At 46.0% G+C, this 22482-nt stretch overlaps 1 protein-coding gene across 2 annotated transcripts; it reads right to left on the minus strand.

Annotated features, from left to right (window-relative positions):
* Positions 1-5881: 5881 nt before the first annotated feature.
* Positions 5882-21229, minus strand: ZNF212 (zinc finger protein 212). 2 transcript variants are annotated; one of them, XM_004765904.3, is made up of 5 exons: positions 21066-21229; positions 11051-11440; positions 10627-10753; positions 8705-8794; positions 5882-7953 (listed from the first exon to the last, which is right to left on the minus strand). In XM_004765904.3, exons 1-5 carry the CDS (start codon positions 21210-21212, stop codon positions 7094-7096), a joined length of 1614 nt encoding a protein of 537 aa, XP_004765961.1. In that variant the 5' UTR covers positions 21213-21229; the 3' UTR covers positions 5882-7093. The 2 variants fall into 2 exon arrangements, with proteins under 2 accessions (XP_004765961.1, XP_004765960.1); XM_004765903.3 differs by having other exon boundaries at positions 5882-7956.
* Positions 21230-22482: the final 1253 nt, after the last annotated feature.

Genomic DNA, 22482 nt, shown 5'->3' on the forward strand with positions numbered 1-22482 from the left:
CCCACATCCGGCTCCCTGCTCAGCCGAGAGCCTGCGTGTGCTCTCCCTTGCCATCTCTCTCTCAAATAAATAAAATCACTAATTAATTAAAAAAAAAAAAAACCACTTGTTTGGTTTTCCAGAACAAATGGTCTCAAGAAAAATTTATTTCATTAAAAACAAAAAAAAATCTCTCTCTCCCTTCCCCAAATCCCCTTTTGGGAATCTTGCGTCTCCTCCTCCTTCCCAGGGGACCTACTTCCCCAGCAGACACTCTGCTCAGGGATGCTTCGCAGCGTCCCCTGGAGCCTTCTAAGCCACACCCAGTCTTCACCTGGCCGTCAGCCACCAGGCGGGGATCTTCTGTAGCTTTGGCTCCAGGCGGAGCCAAATACAGCAACAATAATCCAACACTTAATTCGGACCTTCACACTTCTCTAATAAACCACTCAAGCTAGGACCCATCTTCCTGATCTGTAACCTAAGAGCCTTATTTTGGAAAACCAGAGTTAACCACTAAATATAAAGTAAAACGTGCTATATGCAGTTTAAGCTTTATCTTCTATCTTTCCCACATTTCCCGTTCATCTTAGTCTCAGAGCCTATAAACTCTTCCCAGGGGAAATTATTCTGCAAGTCTTTTTAGTATTTTCTCTTTTTGGAGGAAGGGGAGAAAATTATTTGCCCATATTTTTGATCCAAGCAAAGGCACGGTCAGCTGACATATAAGAAAGAAACTGATACCTTCTCCAAGTAAGGTGTGCCCCTAGACTTTAGGGCAAGCTTAGGAAGTTTAAGTAATACAGTCAATATGTAGATCATTTATTGTGGGGATCTCTGTTGAAATAACCCAACCTAATAACTTACAAATGTGTGCTGAAAGCATCAAGAGCACCCTTAGGCTCTCAGGGGAGTTGATCAGACCAAAATATTAAGGATTATAAAATACTGGTAAGTTGGGGCGCCTGCGAGGCTCAGTGGATTAAAGCCTCTGCCTTTGGCTCAGGTCATGATCTTGGGGTCCTGGGATCAAGCCCCACATCGGACTCTCTGCTCGGCAGGGAGCCTGCTTCCCCCCTCTCTCTGCCTGCCTCTCTGCCTACTTGTCATCTCTATCAAATAAATAAATAATCTTAAAAAAATACTGGGAAGTTGTGAGCTTATAAGATTCAATGCCCATTGCAAAGAGTCTGGAAAATGGACGGGAGAGAGAGAAAAAACACTAGTATTTAATAAACTCTGTTCAGGGAAGAGTGCTCTAATTTTCGCCACCTGTCTTGAATTTTTAGAAAGTTTCTGTAAGTCAGTGGTACTCAGACTTGAGTGTGCGTCACGCTTCCTGGTGCGCTGGTTACAACACAGATTGCTGGGCACCTGTATCAGAGTGTCCAGGTCTGAGGCTGGAGGGGGTGGCGGTGGCCAGAACTTGGACTTCTGACTAGTTCCCAAGTGCTGCTGATTCTTCCGGCATGGTGATCGCGCTGTGAAAAACACTGTTTATCAGGTTCCTACAGCTGCCTCCCATTCCGATGCTCTCATTTTATAAATATTTTAAACAAAAAGCGCAAAATCTTTACCCCATAATGTGGCTTGCTGAGCAGACCAGCCGGTATAGCTCGAATATAAACTACGATTACCTCCATCCTTATTTACTAATGTTTCCTGTGTTTGCTCTGTCCCTGGATGAGACCTCCCGAGCCTGAATACCTCCCGGGGAGCTGACATTGCATTTCCAAAGTGAAGGCGCAGACCCTGGAGGAACAAGGGTGGCTCCACCAAGGCAAAGGCCACTGAAACAGCCCATCGCCATGCCTCTCCTGCAGAAGGGGGTATCGTCATTAGTCGAGGGTCCATGAACCACTATCTAGGGTCACTCAAGTGGGCTCAAGATGCTAAGGTACTGGTGTCCCCACCAGCACATCCCAGCCAAGAGACAGGGCAGCTCGAAGGGAGAATGCGTAGGACACCCCTCCTCCAATTTCCAGGCATTTAAGTTAGATTCGGAAGTGGACCCCCACAGAGTTATAAAGCATTAGGAAGGGAAGTCTTGGCAGAGAAAGACCAGAAGTATAACCAAGCCCCCCTTCCTCCAAGGAGCTTTCCTGAGTTCAGACAAGATTGAGCTCCCTATTCTGTGAATACCCGTGATACATGTTCATTCAACAAATATGGTGAGTACGTGCAAAGCCCCAGTGTGCAGAGCTGTGGAGTCTGGTCCCTGTACGAAAATCATCACATCCTGTTGATCCCGCCTTGGTGGTCTTGTCCATCCAGCCTTGTCCATGGCTCTTTTCCCACGGCAGCTGCTCCCAGTCAAGCCCTCATTGGCTCTTGTGGGTCTCGTTCAGAAACCTAACATCCCCCAGCCCCAACCAAAAGCAAACCAAAAAAGCCACATGATAGAACTCTCATTAATGTTCCTAAATCACAGCTTGAATCAGGTCACCCTTTTGCTCCAAGTCTCGGCTCCCCATTACTAACTCAAAAACATCCAAACTGCTTAGCCTGATCCCAGCCCATCTTTCCAACCACGTCCCCCGATCCCCCTTCTCACATCCTCACCTCCAGCCAAATCAATGAATTACATGTATATGGCCAGAGCGTCTTTCTCTTCCTCTTGTAGCTCCAACTACAGTGTCCTTCTTCCCCCCTTAAAGAACCAGTTCAAAAGTCACCTCTCTTAGTCTTCCCCAACACCTCACAACTAAACGTAATTGTTCTCTGAATTTTGACCTTTTTTAGCCTCACTTGGGACATGTAATTTTCTAATTGAATTAGATTCCCTTAACGGCCTAAAAACCCAAGAGCAAGGTCTCAGATTTAACCGTATACACCTCCACAGACCTTGCACGTGGGGGCTACTCAGAGACTCGTGCATGACACACAAACAGAATGGAATCTTGCGCTAGTCTGGGAATAGTTTATACAAATGTGCAGCACAGGAAGGAAACAGGTTTTGATAGAATATAAATTTAACTAGGGCAAAGATCTGTTTTGTACACTTATGTATGCCAAGTATTTAAAACAGTGCCTAGGTATCAGGTGTTTGATTTTTTTTAAGGAATTGACATCTTTATTCATTTATTTATTTATTTTAAAGATTTTACTTATTTATTTGACACAGAGAGATAGATCATAAGTAGGCAGAGAGGCAGGCAGAGAGAGGGGGAAGCTGGCTCTCTGCTGAGCAGAGAGCCCGATGTGGGGCTCAATCCTAGGACCCTGGGATCATGACCCGAGCCAAAGGCGGAGGCTTGAACCCACTGAGCCACCCAGGCACCCCTGATTTAATCTTTCTAACTTGATCATCCCTGTCCTTCAGACAGCTCCATTTCCTGTTTCCTTCTCAGCACCTAACAGAGGGTTTTTTTTTTAAAGATTTTATTTTATTTTATTTATTTGACGGAGAGAGAAATCACATATAGGCAGAGAGGCAGGCAGAGAAAGAGAGGGAAGCAGGCTCCCCGCCAAGCAGAGAGCCTGATGCAGGGCTCGATCCCAGGACTGAGAGACCATGAACTGAGTGGAAGGCAGAGGCCCAACCCAGTGAGCCACCCAGGTGCCCCCAGAGCTGACTTTTGATAGACAATTGAAGCAGGGAGGAGAAGTTGATATTCTGTTCTCTCTCAAGACGGTATTTCTGTGTACAGAGATTGACTTGGAGATCTGGTTAAAATCTCCAGATTCTGGGGCACCTGGGTGGCTCAGGTGGTTAAGCGTCTGCCTTTGGCTCAGGTCATGGTCCCAGGGTCCTGGGATTGAGCTGCACATTGGGCTCCTTGCTTGAGTGGGGAGGGGAGTCTGCTTCTTCCTCTGCCCCTTCCCCTGCTCCTCTCTCTCACTCGTACATGCTCTCAAATAAAATCTTTGGGGCTCCTGGGTGGCTCAGTGGGTTAAAGGCTCTGCCTTCGGCTCAGGTCAGGATCCTGGGGTCCTGGGATTGAGCCCCATATCGGGCTCTTTGCTTGGCAAGGAGCCTGCTTCTCTGCTTACTGGTGATCTCTGTCAAATAAATAAATAAAATCTTTAAAAAAATAAAATAACATTAAAAATAAAAGTAAAATCTTTTAAAAACTCTTCAGATTCAGTGGGTCTGAGTCTGCATTTCCACCAGGCTCCCAAGATATGCCGATGCTGCTGGCGCAGGGTCCACACTCTGAAACAAGGACTCACAATCCAGCTGGACCCAAAGTGCCTGATTTCGGTCAAGCAGAAGCAACAGCGCCCATGGCTGAGTGTGCGGGATCTGAAGCAAGACAGTCTGGGTTCGCAGCTGCCTCCGCCTCCTACTTCACTTCTCAGAATGCTTCGCACATCTCATGTGTGAGACAGAATAATCATATCCACCACATAGGGCTGTATGAGGACTAAGTTCATTTTGAAAAGAATCCCTTGTGGGGTGTCTGGGTGGTTCAGTGGGTTGAAGCCTCTGCCTTTGGCTCAGGTCATGATCTCAGGGTCCTGGGATCGAGTCCCACATCGGACTCTCAGCTCAGCAGGGAGCCTGCTTTCCGCCCCCCGACCCCCTGCCTCTCTGCCTACTTGTGATCTCTGTCAAAAAAATAAATAAAATCTTTTTTTCTAAACGTTCTGAGTTGTTTTTATTTATTTATTTATTTGACAGATCACAAGTAGGCAGAGAAGCAGGCAGAGAGAGAGGAAGGGAAGCAGGTTCCCCACCAAGCAGAGAGCATGATGTGGGACTCGATCCCAGGACCCTGGGATCACGACCTGAGCCCAAGGCAGAGGCTTTAACCACTGAGCCACCCAGACACCCCAATAGAATCTTTTAAAAATCAATCAATAAATAAAAATGAAAAGAATCCCTTGCACAGTGCTCAGTACCAGCTGTTATAACTGCCCACCTGCCTCGTACAATCATCCTCCTGCCTCAAGGAACACAACACCGCCAGAGAACCAGAATCCTACCCTGTAACTTTCTCTCCCCACAATGCAAGACAGACGGGGCGCACTAAAACACTCAACTGGGGGGTGGGGGCGGGGGCGCCTGTGGGGCTCAGTCGGTGGGGCATCTGGTGCTTGGTTTTCGCTCATCATGAGATGAGCCCTGGGGTGGGCTCCATGCTGGGCACGGGGTCTGCCAGAGAGTCCTTCTCCCTCTTCCTTGGGTCCTCGCCCCACTCATGCTCTCTAAACACACACACACACACACACGCACACACACCACTCGTAAAACTAATCAAGGATGGGGAATAGGGGAATCTATGAGGCGAAAGCTTGAGGGTAGGAGACTACAGAAGGAATTCAGGAGAGTAGCTCCTTAGGGTTTCCCACATCTAGTGCAGCTGATCCTTCAGCTGAGTGCGGTGCCCGCCCAAGACTTCCCTCCACGTTCAGTTGCTCCACCAAGACCATCCCATTCGTTACAGCGACCCAAGTTTATTTTTATCTACTTATTTATTCCTTTTTATTCCCATATCCCACTCCCTTGCTCCCACAAGCAACTGGAAGGCCTTCAAGGTGTAACTTTGGGTTTCTACGTGTTCTTGCCCAATGTTTTGTGTATATGATTTTTTGACTGTACATATACAGTACTGACATAGATCTCAATCAATCGCTTCCATTTTCCTACTCGGCACTGTTATGTTTCTCTAAGCCAATATCCTTCAGGGCTACTCAGGAGTCCCCGGTGCTCCCACAGTAGCTCATCCGCCCCATCTTCCCACCATCTCCAACAACCAACAGCCAGACCGCCGGCAGCCCTCGACCACCCCACACAGGGTCCCAGGACTCCTCTCATACATGCCCTCTGCTCATCTGTTCTACATTTAAGTAACAGTGCATGTCAGGCTGGGACCTCAGGCCTCTGTCACTGGTCCCCATGAGTCACCTCCTCCACCCTGGTATTCCTAACAAAGGGAGAAAAATATCCAACGTGAGCTTTTTTTTTTGCTAATAGCCAAGTTTTATTCTAAGCAACTATAAATCAAAGGGGACATTCACATAGGACCCAGAAGCCCACTCCCATCTCCCCAAACAACAGCGGGGCAAGCATTCAACACTCCTGAGAAACAAGCATTTTTGTGCATTTTCTCCACCACCTTTGGAACAGTCAACCCCAGAACTAATTTGGAAAATGTGTGATCTACACAACTCCGAGAAACAACCGGTGTAATAAGAACAAACTCCAACACCCACGGGAACAAGTCAGACAACCGTAAGTAACAAACAGTCTTCTGCCCTGGGCGGCGGCAGGACCCATCGAGGACTATGACGGAAGAGGAAGGTTCTGGTGAGAAACCTGGCCTCCCGAGCAGCAGCAGCAGCAGCAGCAGCAGCAGCAGCAGCAGCAGCACGCTCTCAGCTGCGTCCCCGGGCTCTTCCTTCTCAGCAGGGGCAGTGAGGTCTCCCCACGCTCCTCCTCTCGCTCCTCTGGATTCGGTCACCCACGTGAGCAAGGACCCCCACAAGAAGGAGCTCAGCACTCTGCCCCCGATCTCTGACCTAAGTGTGGATGGGCTAAAAGAGCCCCATAAACAAATCCCTCGTAGAGGGCAGGGCCAGTCCCCATGTTAGGAACGACTTCTACGATGCTGGAAATTTAAAAAAACAAGTGTCAGACTGTATTTTTTTAAATCAACTAAAATCTAATTCCAAAAAAGTTGCCTCAGAACAGGGTAAGCAGTCATTTAAATTATTTCTTCTACGTGTTTTTAACAAAGAGACTACGAAAGAAGAAAGAGAGGGGCGTGTGTCCCACAACTCCTCCGCACACCTGCTCACTCTACTGGCCGACCCGACCTCTGGGAAGACCTGAAATGCTGGCACAGGACCGGGAACCAGCCACCGGTGCCCGCAGAGTCAGAGAGCCACCCGCGGCCCACAGACAGCAGCCCCGAGGGGAAAACCAGAGACCTGCAGGTGCCAGAGACAACAAGCTCCACAGCAGGGAGAGGAGCAGCCCCAGACTCCTCTTCCACAGGTTCCAGGACAGCCTCTGGGCTTGGCCTGGTGCTTGGCCAAGGGAAGGCAAATCAAAACGACTCTCCTCAGGAAGCAGTCAGTCCCTGACTGTGCAAAGTGTCTCTTCGGGGGGGACCAATGCCAGCCCCTCCTGCCCCCCCCCACCCGGATGGACAAGGGGCTGGCACCCTTAAAGCAGGCCATTGGGCCTTCCGGGCTCCAGGGCCAGCCCGCCCCGCTCCCGCTGGTGGATCTTCTGGTGCTGCAGAAGGTGCTGCTTCTGGACAAAGCTCTTCTCGCACTCGGAGCAGCTGTAGGGCCGTTCGCCCGTGTGGATGCGCTGGTGCCGCACCAAATCCGACGGATGGCTGAAGCTCTTGCCACAGTAACCACAGATGAGGGAACTCCGGCTTTTCCTCCAAGGGATGTGACCAGGCAGGGCCACCAGGCTGTTGGGTGAGAACCTCTCCTGGACACAGCGGCCAGCACTGGGCCCCTCCTGCAGGTGGCAGCGTTGGTGGGTCACGAGACTCACCCTGCAGCTGAAGCTCCTCAGGCACACGTCGCACTGGTGCAGCCTCACCCTCTTGGACTGGGGCTTCAGCTGCGGCCTGGGTCTACGGCTCTCCTCGGGCTCTGAGGCTGTATAAGGGCCCCACCCTGAGTGGGTCTGCAGGTGCGTAGCGAGCTGCTGCTCATAGTGGAAGCTGACCTCGCACTCAGAGCATTCATAGGGGCCAGAAGCGTCCCTTTTCAGCTTTAGGCCCTGCCCGCATTCCTGACCCAGCTGCACCTGTCTACTGGGCTTCGGCTTCGGGGGGCAGCTCAGAGTTCTGCCACCGCTAGGGTCTCTCCTTCCCTCAATGGGATCCTCCAGATTAGTGTCCCTGGGCCCTGAATCCAAGAGGACAGAACCACCCTGACCACCCCAGAGTTCAGTATGCGCTGGGCTCAGGAAAGCCTGCTCTTCGGCAATGCCCGAGAACTCTCCAGGAAGATCCGCAGAGCCTTCCTGAGCGTACTGGATCTCCTGCTTGATCATAACCCCTTCTGCTGCCAAGAGAAAGAAGACCAACAAAAAAGATCACATTCTAGCATTTTCAGTTTCTTTAGAGCTAAACAAACATCTGTGAATTTTACAAGAGCTCTTATCAAAGCACCCCACGATAAGGGCATTAGGACAATTTGGAGAAGGAGACTGGGTTCTAAGACTGGAAAAACTAAACCCATTTTTTTTTTTAGGACAATGTTATAAATAACAGTTCTCTAAGCTTGTCCATAAATCTGTATTCAATTCCTGTAAAAACATGGCAAAATATACTATAACTATACTAATTTAACAGTTTAAAATAATAAACATGAACAATTAAAATAAAAAACAAACCCAACCACCCTTACACCTAAAGTTTAAATATTCATGCATCCAGCCCCAGTCCTCCTGCACATATCCCCCTCCGCCATACCTGGCTTATAAATGCTCTGCCTGCCTCTCACCCCAAGCTTCTCTCCTACGATCTGACCAACCCTATCCTCAGTCTACAGCGGGTGTTCGCTTGAGCTACTGCTCTGCTCTGTACAGTAGCGCAGATGTGAAGCAGGATCCGTCACAACACGTAAGGACTCCCCAGTGGTAAGAAACGCAGACACAGAGATGTTAGGTGAACTCATGAAACTCATAAAGAAATCTAAAATAAGTAATGCCAGATAGGCTGCTGATAACCAGCGTTCAGTAGTTTAGCAGTGGGAAAGCTCACTATAGGCCGCAGGGGGTGGAGGGATAGAATATTCTGGATCCACTCACCTGGGTGGACATCACCAGGGCCTTCCTCCTCCAAGTCACCCAGCATCCCTGCACCCAATTCCGCTTCTTCTTCTGGCTGGCCAAGGACCTCTGGTTTGGAACAGGCACAGTGTGAGCCCAGCAGACGGTACAAGCTCACCGCGCACTGCGCAGGTGCCAATGAACAAGCTGACCAATGTCAGGGGTTGATATTAAAAGTTCCAAAGATTAAAAGGCTACTGTTCTTCCCACTTCCCCACCAGTGGCAGCTTGAGACGACTGGAAAATTCGAGCCGATTTGAGAAATCTATTCAGTCAGCTGCTGCCTCCAACGGTCCTTCCTTAGCCACTGTGTTTCCGGCAGTCAGGCTTCCCAGCCCACTCCCCTTCCCCGACCACCCTGCCCTCACGTGCACACGGTCTCAAGGGCTGCTTCCTTTCAGCGTATTTAATTTCGTCCATGCTGACACGCTGCCCGGTGAGGCGAGCACCATTATCCCCAGCTGGGACAGCAAGGAAACGGCCAGGAGCAGAGCACAGAACTCGGCCCAGGGCACACACTCTCCTCCGCGCCTTCTGCTCTCTCCCTCTCTGCTGCAGTCACACTGGCCTTTTTGACACTCCTCCATGGAGCTCAGTTTTAAAAGATTTTGTTGGAGGTGCTTGGGTGGCTCAGTCAGCTGAGTGTCCACTCTTGGTTTTGGCTCAGATCATGGTCTCAGGATTGTGGGGTCGAGCCCCACATCAGGCTCTGCGCAGTCTGCTTATCCCTCTCTCTGTTCTTCCCCACGCTCGCTCTCTCCAATAAATAAACAAAATCTTAAAAAAAAAAAAAAAAAAACTCTGTCTACCAAAATCTACTTACTAAAAATTAATATTTTATAAAGATGTGTATCTATTTTTAAGAGATTTTACTTATTTGAGAGAGAGAGAGCACGAGAGGGGAAAGGGCAGAGGGAGAAGCAGACTCCGCACCGAGCAGGGAGCCTGCTATGGGACTTGATCCAGGGACTCCAGGATCACGATCTGAGCCAAAGGCAGCTGCTTAACCAACCTAGCCACCCAGGCGCCCCAAAGATGTGTATCTATTAACCAGCCCTCTAATTAACACACACAAAAAATAAAATAAAAAAATAAAAAACAAAAACGGAGCTCACAAGGACTAAATGTAATTCCACCCAAGGCCAATAAAAACGTTTTGGCTAACCTGTACTGCCTGCCTCACCTCAGGTAACAAAAGGATTTCTTGTCAAACAGTTTTAAGTATTAAAAACCACATGAAGAACCCTGCTCACATATCACTACAATACACATTACACTATAATGATGATATCTTTTAATAAATATTATAATGAACTATGTGACTATAGAAAAATACAAAATGCACAACACTAAGACCTTTCCAAGTCTTCATGAACTGAGGACCTAAAGACTCCCATTTCTTTTTTCTTACTTTTCAAATTTTTATTTAAATTCTAGTTAGGGGGCACCTGGGTGGCTCAGTGGGTTAAAGCCTCTGCCTTCAGCTCAGGTCATGATCCCAGGGTCCTGGGATCGAGCCCCGCACTGGGCTCTCTGCTCAGCAGGGAACCTGCTTCCTCCACTCTCTCTCTGCCTGCCTCTCTGCCTACTTGTGATCTGTCAAATAAATAAATAAAATCTTTAAAAAAAAAAAATTTAAATTCTGGTTAGTTAACATATACCGTAATATTGTTTTCAGGAATAGAATTTAGTGATTTATCACTTGCACGAGACACCCAGGGCTCATCCCAAGTGCCCTCCTTAATGCCCATCACCACCTACCTATCCCCCTACCCATCTCCCTCCAGACCAAGAGAGGAGCTAAAGCCAACTAGTCACGGGTGTAGTCTGAGTCACACGCTACTGGGCCAGGGATGTGCAGACGTCTGCACGAGAATTCTCGGGACGGACGTGCTACTTACTCAGGGAGACCAGCGTCTCGTAGTTGCTCTTCATCACGTTCCTGTAGAGCTCCTTCTGCCAGTCCTCCAGATTTTCCCACTCCTGCTCTGAGAAACAGACTCCATCGTTTTCAAGTGACCTGGACACCTGAAATTACAAATATCGTAGCATGAGTGCCTCCTGTCATAGCCACGAAAGCAAAGCCAGCAACTTGAATCTTAAATAACAAAGGGTAGGGCTCCCCATTCGGGCTTTTAAAAAAAGATTTTATTTACTTATTTGACAGAGAGAGAGAGACACAGTGAGAGAGGGTACACAAGCAGGGAGCCCAAATGTGGGTCTCAATCCCAGGACCCTGGGATCATGACCTGAGCCGAAGGCAGACGCTTAACAACTGAGCCACCCAGGCGCCCTAGGCTAACTCTTAATTCCCAAGGGGTCTACCTTGGGAACCTCTCCATTGCTGCCCGGGGGCAGCCTCAGGACCCAGAAGTTGCTGCTCCTCAGCAGGTTCTCCATGTTCTCCAGCCGCCTCTGCAGCAGCCCGTACTCTTGCAGCAGGGTCCCCAGCACGGCCCACTTGCCCTCCAGCTGGTTCCCGAACTCCACGGCCGTCTTCTCGCAGTCCGCCAGCTTCTTCTCGGCTGTCCCTGTCCGCCCCTCCAGGCTCTGTAGCCGGGCGGCCTGGGACTCCACCTTCTTCTCCACAGCCTGAATGGCAGCCACCACAGTCCAGAGAGAGAGCTCTGTGGTCTGCAAGTAAGAGCTTTTCTCTGTCGCTTGTGGGGCAGGTGTGGAAGAGGTCAAAGGTGTGGAGCGGCGTTTCCTCCTGTGCTGAATGAAGGACACAGGGCCAGTCAGTGTCACTTCCAAACATCAAGTAAAGAAAACAATGGGTCCACTGGGTCCAAGAGTATTACAGCTACTTAGTTTCTACCTTTTTATTTTTTTTAAAGACTTTATTTATTTGACAGAGAGAGAGAGCGAGAGCAGGAATACAAGCAAGGCGAGCAGGAGAGAGAGAAGCAGGCTTCCCGCAGAGCAGAGAGCCCGACCTGGGGCTCAATCCCAGGACCCTGGGATCATGGTCTGAGCCAAAGGTAGCTCAATGACTGAGCCACCCAGGCGCCCCAAAAGTATGCTCTTTTATACTCTGTTACTGTAGATGATACATACATGTACATTATAACACTGAAAAGTACAAAGAAAAGTTATGTAAAATACAACCATTCAGAAATAACCTGTTCGAATTTTGATTTTTTTTTTAATCTTTTAACTGGTTTTCTGAAGGTGAAATAATACTGTACATGTCTTATTACCCGCCCTTCACACCCGGCACAGTCTCTAAGACGACCAAGACACAATTACTTAGCAAGATCAATAAAGCTCAACTCATTTACCTTTGCACCCAAGCAGCTAGTAGAACACCAACTAATTTTTTTTTTTCAGATTTTATTTTTTTTGTCAGAGAGGATGAGCAAGACAGCAAGCCATAAGCAGGGGTAAGGCAGGCAGAGGGAGAAGCAGGTTCCCCACTGAGCAAGGAATCCAATTTGCGGCTGGATCCCAGGACCCCAGAATCATGACCTGAGCGAAAGCCAGATGCCTAACCAATGAGCCACTCAGGCATCCCCAACTAAATCCTTCGTAAATATTTACGGATATGATTTGATGAAGCCTGCTGACATTTTCCTTACATGGCTCATTTTTTATGATCCAGCCCTGAGGAGGAAAATCACTACAGCTGAAGTTTAACATTACTAAAGCTAACATGGGGGGGCGGGGTCTCCTCAGTTTCCTCTGACCCTGAAGTACCACAGCACGTTCACTTCAGTCCTAACCCCCAAAGCTTCACGATTTTATTCGGCATACACTTTCTTCAAAGCTGCTTCTCTATCCACAAGAATAGACACTAAGTTGGGTGATGGACATTGGGGACGGCATGGGCTATGGTGAGTGCCGTGAAGTGTATAAGCCTGACGATTCACGGACCTGTACCCCTGGGGCACATAATACATCATATGTTAATTTAAAAAAAAATAAATAACTGACACTAAGAGGAACCAGTTTTGAAAGAAGTGCTGGGGCCGGGACTTAGTGTCTGGAGAAACGGGACAAAACGAACCCAAGTGGCATGTAAATGAACATGTAAGCTTGACCATGACCTAATCCAGTGACTCAACTCAGTTCATTACCAAACATGTGGGTTTAAAGCTTAACTGACCCTCCTAAGAAGGATTTAAATAAAAGTTTAATGTAGGGGCACCTGGGTGGCTCAGTGGGTTGGGCCGCTGCCTTCGGCTCAGGTCATGATCTCAGGGTCCTGGGATCGAGTCCCGCATCAGGCTCTCTGCTCAGCAGGGGGCCAGCTTCCCTTCCTCTCTCTCTCTGCCTGCCTCTCTGCCTACTTGTGACCTCTCTCTGTCAAATAAATAAATAAATAATCTTAAAAAAAAAAAAAAGTTTAATGTAAAAGATCATCCCTTCCCCGCTCTCACTGCTTGTGCTTGTCCCTCTCTGTGTCTCTCTCTGTCAGTAACTACAAACGAGACAAGACAGAACGTCAGATTGCTGGACAGGCTCCTTTTATCCCATGTTCTGCTTTTCACTTTCAGTTGCTCATCTATAGCTCTTCGGAGCTGCCTCCTGCCTTTCTGTGGCTCAGCATTTTGTTGTTTGCTTCGCACAGGAAGGTGGTCAGGATCTGAGCACTAAGCAAAGGCAGAAAAGAGGTGTGAAATCAAGATGCTGCTTCTGTTTTGAACTACCTATTGAGATGGAAACAATTCAAATGTCCACTGACTGGTGATTCAATAAACAAACCACAGTCCATCCATATGTTACAGGTTGAATTTTCTTTTCCCAAGATATGTTGAAGTCTCAACCCCTAGGACCTCAGAATGTGATCTTATCTGGAGTAGAATCTTTACAGAGGTAATCAAGCTCAATGAGGTCATCAGATGGGCTCTAATCAAACACGATTTGGTGTCCTTATAAAATAGGCGAGAGGGGCACCTGGTGCTTGCACGGCTCAGTCAGTTAATCTGCTGTCTTCAGCTCAGGTCATGATCCCAGGGTCCTGCTAAGCGGGGAGCTGCTTCTCCCTCTCCCTCTGCCTGCTGCCTCTCGTACTTGTGCACTCTCTCGTCAAGTGAATAAATAAAATCTCTTAAAAAATAAAATAAAATAGGGGAGAGATCTGGACAGAGACAGATGTGCACTTAGTGCAGACTATATGAAGACACACAGGGAAAAGACAGCTACGTGACAACAGAGGCAGAGGTCGGAATTCTGCTGCCACAAGCCAAGAAAATGCGTGGGGCCATCAGGAGCTATGAGAGAAGCCAAAGACATTTTCCGTTGTGGCCCTCAGAAGGCATCAAGTCTGTGGACATGCTGACTTCAGACTTTCAGCCTCTAGAACTAAAGGACAGCACACTTCCGGTGTGTAAGCCCTTCAATTTGCAATACTTTATTATAGCAGCCTTAAGGGTATTAATACACCATACAATAAAATACTGTTACATTATTAACATAGTAATGATTAATGTGTTAAGCATGTTACATTAGCAATAAAAAGGGAACAAACTACTGAACAACATCGATCCCCAAATCATGCTAAGTGAACGAAGCCAGACACAAAATGCAGCCTACTCTATTCCATTTGCATGACACTCAGGAAAGGCAAAACTACATGGACAGAAAACAGATTAGTGGGGGCACCTGGGTAGCTCAGATAGTTAAGAGTCTGCCTTCAGCTGAAGTCATGATCCCAAGGTCCTGGAATCGAGCCCCATGTCTGGCTCCCTGCTCCACTAGGAGTCTGCCTCTGCCTCTACCTGTCTGTGTGCTCCCTTTGTCTCTCAAATACATAACATCTTAAAAAACAAAAAACCAAACCAGATCAGTGTTTGCCAGGAGCTGCGGGTGGGGGAAGATTGAATGCAAAGGAAATCTTTCTGGGATGATGGAAATATTCTGTATTTTGGTAGTCTGATCATGGCACACATTTATCAAAACTACCTCAACCGCGTGAATGAGTGAATGCTGCTGTAGGTGAATTATCTCAGTAAGCACGGTTTAGTATCAAGATAGAAGAAAATGTTAGCTGCCAGGAAAGATGCCATAAACAAAGTGTAAAAAAAACAAATAGGGAGAGGATATTTATAAACAAAGTATAAAATGGAAAGAATAAAGTAACCCCAAATAAACCTGCAAACCGTAAGCAATTATGAGAACAGAAATGCAGGCAGTCCAAGAAGCAGTTGGGAGCACAAATACAACCACGGAAAACCGCTTTTCACCCACCAGGCTGCCCCACTTGAAAGAGGGATAAGGAACTACAGACATGAGTAGGATATAAAAATGGCTTTTTTTTTTTTTAAGATTTTATTTATTTGACAGACAGAGATCACAAGGAGGCAGAGAGGCAGGCAGAGGGGCTCGATTCCAGGACCCTGGGATCACAACCTGAGCCTAAGGCAGAGGTTTTGGCCCACTGAGCCACCCAGGTGCCCCAAAACTGGCACTTTTATTAACATTCCCGGAAGGAATGAAAAATACTACAAACTTTATGGAAGGCAATCTCATAAAAGTCACTAAAAACCTTTTCACCTAGCAATCTCACTTCCAGGAATCTATTTTCTAAAACAAAAGGCATTTTTTACTGACATCCAAAATAAAAAAATAAGACGATTACTGGTAATGTTCTTTGGAAAAGTCAAAGCTTGGAAATAATCTCCAGGTTTATTCATAAAGGAATGGTTAAATAAATTATGGCACAACCAAAAATGACACTATACTACCTTTAAAAATAATGACTTGTATTATGGTTTGGAAGAGTTTTCATCATACCATGCTGGTTAAAAATTCAACTTTTAAGGAAATACATTTATTACAATTCCACTTTTGAAAGAAGAGAAAATACATGAGTGTTTGTGTTTCAGCCCACAGAAAAGTCTGTGAATAGATTCGTAAAACTGAACTGGTAACAGGACTTACTACTCAGGGAAATGAGAGGGAGAGATTTTCATCATTCCTTGGAAACTACTGCTTGTTTGACTTCCCCAATAAACATGTATTTTTTAAATAATTTTTCTTTTTACATAAATTCCACATTCAAGAGTATCCCTGATTGCAGTGAGAAATACAAAAAGTACATTACATCCCCCACACTTCTGGAGTTTCTGGGGCAGTTCTGGTGGATCTCCTATCATACTATCAGATCAAGTCTAATACAATGGGCCGGCCACTACAGTCTGAAACCTTCACCCTGTTGCTAAGACACCTTCAATCTGCTGGATAAGTAACATTCTAAAGTGGCATCGAAGGTGAACTAGACAATATCTAAGGTCACTTCCAACTCTGAGATACTATGACTTTTTAATACTGAATAGTAAAAAACAACTTCTATAATACGTAAGATACGGAAGGGAATGGTGACAAATCTCCATCAGCTACCACTCCATTATCAAATAGTGCTTCTGAAGTCCTCTGTATGACTCCCTACGTAACTATGATCCTGAATTTGGTTTTTCACTAGAAATTGCCTTTTTCATATTCTCACCAAATGCTTTTTTCCCAAAACATGTTTAGTTTTGCCAATCTTAGGATCTTACATAAATGGCATCCTTATTCCACAACACCTGAGAATATCCTGCTGTTGCAGATAGCTATAATTAATTTTCACTTCTGCAAAACATTCCGCTGTGATAATACCACAACTTCCTTTTCCAGTCCATTATTTATTCGCCCCCATCTTTGTCATTACAAGTAGTGCTACAACGAACAGGACTGTGCACAGCTGCTAGTACGTATGGGCAAGTCTCCTGAGGGTATAGTCCTAGGAAGGAAATGATGGCCAATAGGGTATATATACAACTTGAACTTCAGTAAATAATGCCAAATATTTTCTAAAGTGGTTGTACAAATTTCATTCCTGTCAGAAGTATTAAGTATTCTGGATGTTTCCCAACTATGTCAACACTTGCAACTGTCAGACTAAAATTTTGTCCCTCCAAGGAGGTCTGAAATGTCATCATGATTTCCATCTACTCGTTCTTTACTAACAAGGATAAGGATCTTCTAAATATTTATTGGCCATTCAAATAGCTTTCAGTGAACTACCTGCTCAAGTCTTTTATCTATTCATCTTTTGGGGTCCCTTTCTTCCTCTCTATCTCAGAATTTCTCTAGTAACTCTGGATACCATTCTTTATCCACACTGTATGTGCTGCAAACACCTCCTCTTTATTTGTGCCTCATTTTAAAAATTCACTTCACTGGGGCGCCTGGGCAGCTTGGTCGGCTCAGGTCAGGGTCCCAGGGTCCTGGGATTGAGCCCTGCATGGGGTTCCTTGCTCAGTGGAGCCCTCTCCCCACCGCTCCCCCTGCCTGTGTGCACCGGCATTTGCTCGCTCACTCACTGGCTGGCTATCTCTCTCTCCGTCAAATGAATAAATTTTTAAAAATATTTTAAAAATAAAAAGAACAAAAATTCACTTTATTTTTTAATTAAAAAATTAATGTAGTTGAGTTTGATCAATTCCTTTAAGGTTTGAACTTCTGTGTCAGGTGAGAAAAATATCGATAATCCAGAATATTGTCTTCTAAACACTCCATAGTTTTGTTTTCACACTTGAGTAACTCAACTAGAACTGATATTTCTCTGTGGTGCAGGAATCAATTTTCACATGGAAAATCAACAGATCTAATATATGATGAAAAATCCATCAATTCACCCAAAGATTTGTAATGTGATCTCTGTCATGAAACAAGCTTTCATACATAGCAATCTGTCTCTGGCACGTCTATAGAGTATTTTTTTTATTGCCTTACCAATATTATAGTTTTAACAACCATAGGTTTTTAAAAAATCATTATTGAGGGGCACCTGGGTGGCTCAGTTGTTAAGCTTCTGCCTTTGGCTCAGATCATGATCCTAGGATCCTAGGATCGAGCCCTGCATCGGGCTCCCTGCTGAGAGCGGAGCCTGCTTTTTCCTCTCCCTCTGCCCCTCTCACCAGCTCAACACATAGTCTGTGCAGTCTCTCTCAAACTAGTATCTTTTAAAAAGTCTCATAAAAGTATCTTTAGAAACTCTGTTTACATCACATCCATAGATAAATGTATCCATACACAGTTTTTTTAGTCCTCACAGTTTTTTGAGTCCACATCCACTCCTCTTTTAAGGTATTTTTAGTATCTTTCAATATTTTAACATATTCCACTGATTACCACACAACAAACAATCCCAGTGTTTAATGGCTTAAGACAACATCTACTTTGCTCATGAATCTGCAATTCAAGAAGGGTTTATGAAGAACAGTTTGTCTCTGCTCCACTCCATGTCAAGTGGAACAAATCACAGGCAGGCAGGCTCTGGAAAACACCTGAAAAATCCTAAACCACATGGAGAAAGCATATGGAGATATTCTGTTCAACAGCCCAACCTAAGGTCCCAGACTACACTCAGCTGCCAGAACACACTTTCATTTCTAAAAGGGCTCTTTTTTTTTTTTTAAAGATTTTATTTATTTATTTGACAGAGATTACAAGTAGGCAGGGAGGCAGGCAGAGAGAGAGGAGAGGAAGCAGGCTCCCTGCTGAGCAGAGCCCCCCCACCCACCCACCCACCCACGTGGGGCTTGATCCCAGGACCCTAGGATCATGACCCAAGCCGAAGGCAGAGGCTTTAACCCAATGAGCCAGGCAGCACCCCCCCTTTTTAAAAAGATTTTATTTATTTGACAGAGAGAGATATCCCAAGTAGACAGAGAGAGCAGGGAAGCAGGCTCCTTGCTGAGCAGGGATCTCAATCCCAGGACCCTAAGACCATGACCTGAGCTAAAGGCAGAGGCTTAACCCACCCAGCCACACAGGTGCCCCTAAAAGGGCTCTTTTGCTCTCTTCACTTTTTATTCATTAATCTCTCTATACAGGCATACCTCAGAAATATTGCAAATTTGGTTCCAGAACACCACAATAAAGCAAGTATCATAATAAAGCACGTAAAATTAATTTTTTGTTTCCCAGTGCATATAAATTTACACTATATTGTAGTTTATTAAGTGAACAATAGCATTATATCTTAAAAAATGTACATAGCATAATTTAAAAATATTTTATTGCAAAAAAGAAAAAAAAAGGCTAACCATCATCTGAGTTTTTAGCAAGCATAATTACTGGTCACAGAACATCATAACAAATATAATAATAAGGAAAAGGTTTAAAATACTGTGAGAATTATTAAATTGTGACAGAAACACAAAATGAGCAAGGCTGTTGGGAAAATGGCAGTTGAGACTTGACACAGGCTTGCTACAAACTTTCAATTTGTAAAAAAAAAAAAGAAAGAAAGAAAGAAAACACAGTATCTGCAAAGTATAATAAAGCAAAGCTCAATCAACCTGAGATACGCCTATACACTGATATTATATATTGACAGATACATGGCCAAAAAAAATCTTACCTGTGTTGTCCAAAAGCCACTAGAAACACACGGCTATTTAAACCCATATTAATTAAAACTGAATTAAAAATTCAATTCCTCAGCCACACTACCTACATTTCAAGTGCTTAATAGCTATAGATTTCTAGTGACTATTCTGAACAGTAAAAAGCAGAATATTTCCATAATCTCTGAAAGTTCTACTGGATACACCGCACCTTAATTTTTTTTCTGCCTAAAAGAAAATAAGGTTTTGTTACAGTCTTCTACCATGCCAGTTTTCCTTGTAGTTCTGTTAATCTGCTTTATATATTGAGGCTATATAATTACATGCAAAATACTAGAATGTCTTATCAAGCTGATAAAATGAGTCTCACCATCACAAAAGTAGTAGTAGCCTTGATCTCTAGCAATAGTAATACAGAGAAACCAATTTTTTTGATTCGTCTGGTATGTTTTCATATTCTTTTATGTTCAACCATTTCTGTAGCTTTGACTTTTAGTTGTACCTCTTAAAAACCATATAGTGACAACTCTTTGCCTTTTAACTCAACATTTAGTCCATTTACATTTATTGTAATTGTTGATCTATTTTTATTGATTTTTGCCCTTTTTTTTTTTTTTTTTTTTTTTAAAGATTTTATTTATTTATTTGACAGAGAGAGATCACAGTAGGAGAGAGGAAGGGAAGAGATCACAGAGAGAGGAAGGGAAGCAGGCCCCCTGCTGAGCAGAGAGCCCGATGTGGGACTCGATCCCAGGACCCTGAGATCATGACCCGAGCCGAAGGCAGCGGCTTAACCCACTGAGCCACCCAGGCGCCCCGATTTTTGCCCTTTTTTGGCCTTGTCTTTCTTGCCTTCTTTTAGGTGATTTTTTCCTTACTCTATTTCCCCTTCTAACTTGTAAGTTTTACAGCCAATTTCTAATGTTTTAGCAAGTATCCTAGATACAGGAAGCATACTTCTAACAACCTTGAAACAAAAGAATTCTAATGTCTTCCTAACTTTTACACCATGTATTTTAATTTGCCTTTGTTTTTAACCTCACAAGAGATTATTCCCGTTATAGTCAATTGATACACGTTCAGATTTATCCGTTTCCATGGGTCATCACACTTTCTTACATTTTCAGACTTTACATTTGGGATAATTTTCCTTTTACCTGGTATATCCTTTACATTTTCCAACTGCTAGGTGGCTCAGTCTGTTAAGCCACTGACTTTTGATTTCGGCTCTGGTCATGATCTCAGGGTCATGAGGTGGAGCCCAGCTTCTGGCTCCCTGATGGTAATAGAGCCTGCTTAAGATTTTCTCTCTCCCCAAAACCCCGTTCCTCCCCACCCCCCACCCCGCTCCTCCCCACCCTCCAACCCCCTCCTCCCCACCCCCTCTCTCACTCAAAAAAGAAAAGATTCTCCCTCTCCTTCTACCCCTACACCTCCCCCACCGCGAGCTCTTAAAAAAATTCCCTCCCCTTCTTCCCCACCGCTCCTGTTCTCTTAAAAAATATACGTATATAAAATATAAATATAACATGTTATGTATCTCTCTCCCCTCCCCCCTATTGCGCTCTCTCTTTAAAAAAAAAAAACCTCTCCCTCTGCCCCTCCCCCCACCCCCGGCTCGCTCTTCTCTCAGAAGAAAAAAAAGAAAAATCTGTCCCCCTGCCCCTCCCCCAGCTCGTGCGCGTGCTCTCGCGCGCGCGCTCTCAAAAAAACAAAAAGCAAAACCCCCCCAACCCCCCAAAACCCAAAACAAGCCTCGGAGAAGTTTCTCCGCAACGGTGTGTGGCGCTGGGGCTCCGGCCCCACGGGGAAGGAGCCGGAGAGGGGGAAAGCAGTGACCTGGGGTCGTGGGAGGAGGCCGGTATTCGCTAGAAACAGCCCGGGGAGCCCGGGGAGCCCCGGGACCCCCAGCCCCAACAGGGGTGCGAGCTTCGAAGCCCCGCCCCGGCCAGGAGCTCCGCCATCCCGAAGGCGCCCGCGACCGGTGCCGGGAGCACCCTTACCCGAGTAGGCGCCGACTCCGCCATGGCTGCCAGTCGCCCCTCAACACCCGGGCCCCGCCCGATAACCCTCGCGCTGCGTGCCGGACCGGTGGGCGCCGCAGCCCCTCCTCGAAGCCGCCACCAGTGCCGTGTTGATACAAGGTGCATTGTGGGAGTTCGGCCCTCCAGCGCCAAGAGCCTCTCCGGCGGCTGTCCTCACAGCGCGGCATTTCCAGGGCGCCCCCGTGCGGCAGGAGGATGAACAGCAGCTCGGCGCTCGGGCCAGAGTGTGCGACCAGGGAAAAGCTTGCTCCCGCCAAGTCAATCCCAAATTGAGAATTGAAGGCAAACGCGGGACTTGTGTGTCTTCTACGTGCCCAGCACTCGGCGAGGTGCTTTGAGCGATTCAAACACGCATAAAAGTCAGACTTTGCTCTGAGGGAAGAATACGTAACTTAGCTGGGGAAAAGAGATATGGTACCAAATGGCATGTGTTTTATTCCATTTGTTCATCTGTTACTTGGCTTTCTAGAAACTAGAAACACGTGGGGCGCCTGGATGGTCCAGTTGGTTAAGCCTCTGCCTTCGGCTCAGATCACGATCTCAGGGTCCTGGGATCGAGCCCCATATTGGGCTCCCTGCTCTTGGGGGACCTGCTTCTCCCTCTCTGCCCTTCCCCCTACTCACACTCTCTCCCTCTCTCAAAAGAAAAGAAAAAGAAAAAAACTAGAAATACACTTTCCCATCAACAGTGTGGAGTCAAGGTGCCAGGCCAACCCACTGCATCCTATTAGTTATTGCAATCACACGCCTTAGAAAATCCAAGAGAGCCCCAATTTCAAATGTTTAATCCCGTCCACGTGTTACTGTTAAAAGATGAGTTTGGAATTTTGATTTGGAAAGCATGGCTGCATTTCCATTTGGTCACCCAATACAAATCACTTCTGCAACCATACTTGTCTAATTTGTACCACATGGTTTCTATAGAGACAGGCAATGAACTTCCACTTGAATTATAGTTCTGAAGACCTTCCTCTGAGAGCTAATCTCTTAAGATCAACAAACTGGCTCCTTCTTAGCATGCAGGGCTCAGACTTTACCTCCTCTGATACATTCCCTGTCCCCCCTGCTTCCAGCCCAACACCCTTCTCCATCCCAACCCTCAATCCTGATTCTCTGATCAAAAGTTTTCAGAGTATTATCACTAACAGAAATAACGTTTTTTCATCAGTTTACATGGTAAGGATGTGTCCATTTCACTAAAATGTCCCTCCACAATATATACTACTTTTTGCACACAGAAGTGCTCATATGTATCTTTGGATGACTGAATGGTGAACCAGAGAATAAGGGTAGATAAAGTCACCTCCAAGAGAAGGCATAATGTCCACAGCTACCAGATCAACAGGAGACTCACCGAATCATTAATACATCTAAA

The sequence above is a fragment of the Mustela putorius genome, unplaced genomic scaffold (assembly GCF_011764305.1).
Source record: "Mustela putorius furo isolate JIRA1106 unplaced genomic scaffold, ASM1176430v1.1 tig00000929_pilon_pilon_pilon, whole genome shotgun sequence".
Lineage (NCBI taxonomy): Eukaryota > Metazoa > Chordata > Mammalia > Carnivora > Mustelidae > Mustela > Mustela putorius.

What these genes read in the sequence shown, in the direction of transcription:
- ZNF212 (XM_004765903.3), bottom strand. Translation starts at nt 21,212, where the DNA reads ATGCACCTTGTATCAACACGGCACTGGTGGCGGCTTCGAGGAGGGGCT. An exon ending in CGGAGTCGGCGCCTACTCGG is followed by an intron (nt 11,441 to 21,065) that starts GTAAGGGTGCTC and finishes TCCTTCATTCAG; the next exon opens with CACAGGAGGAAACGCCGCTC. An exon ending in CCCTGGTGATGTCCACCCAG is followed by an intron (nt 7,957 to 8,704) that starts GTGAGTGGATCC and finishes TTCTCTTGGCAG; the next exon opens with CAGAAGGGGTTATGATCAAG.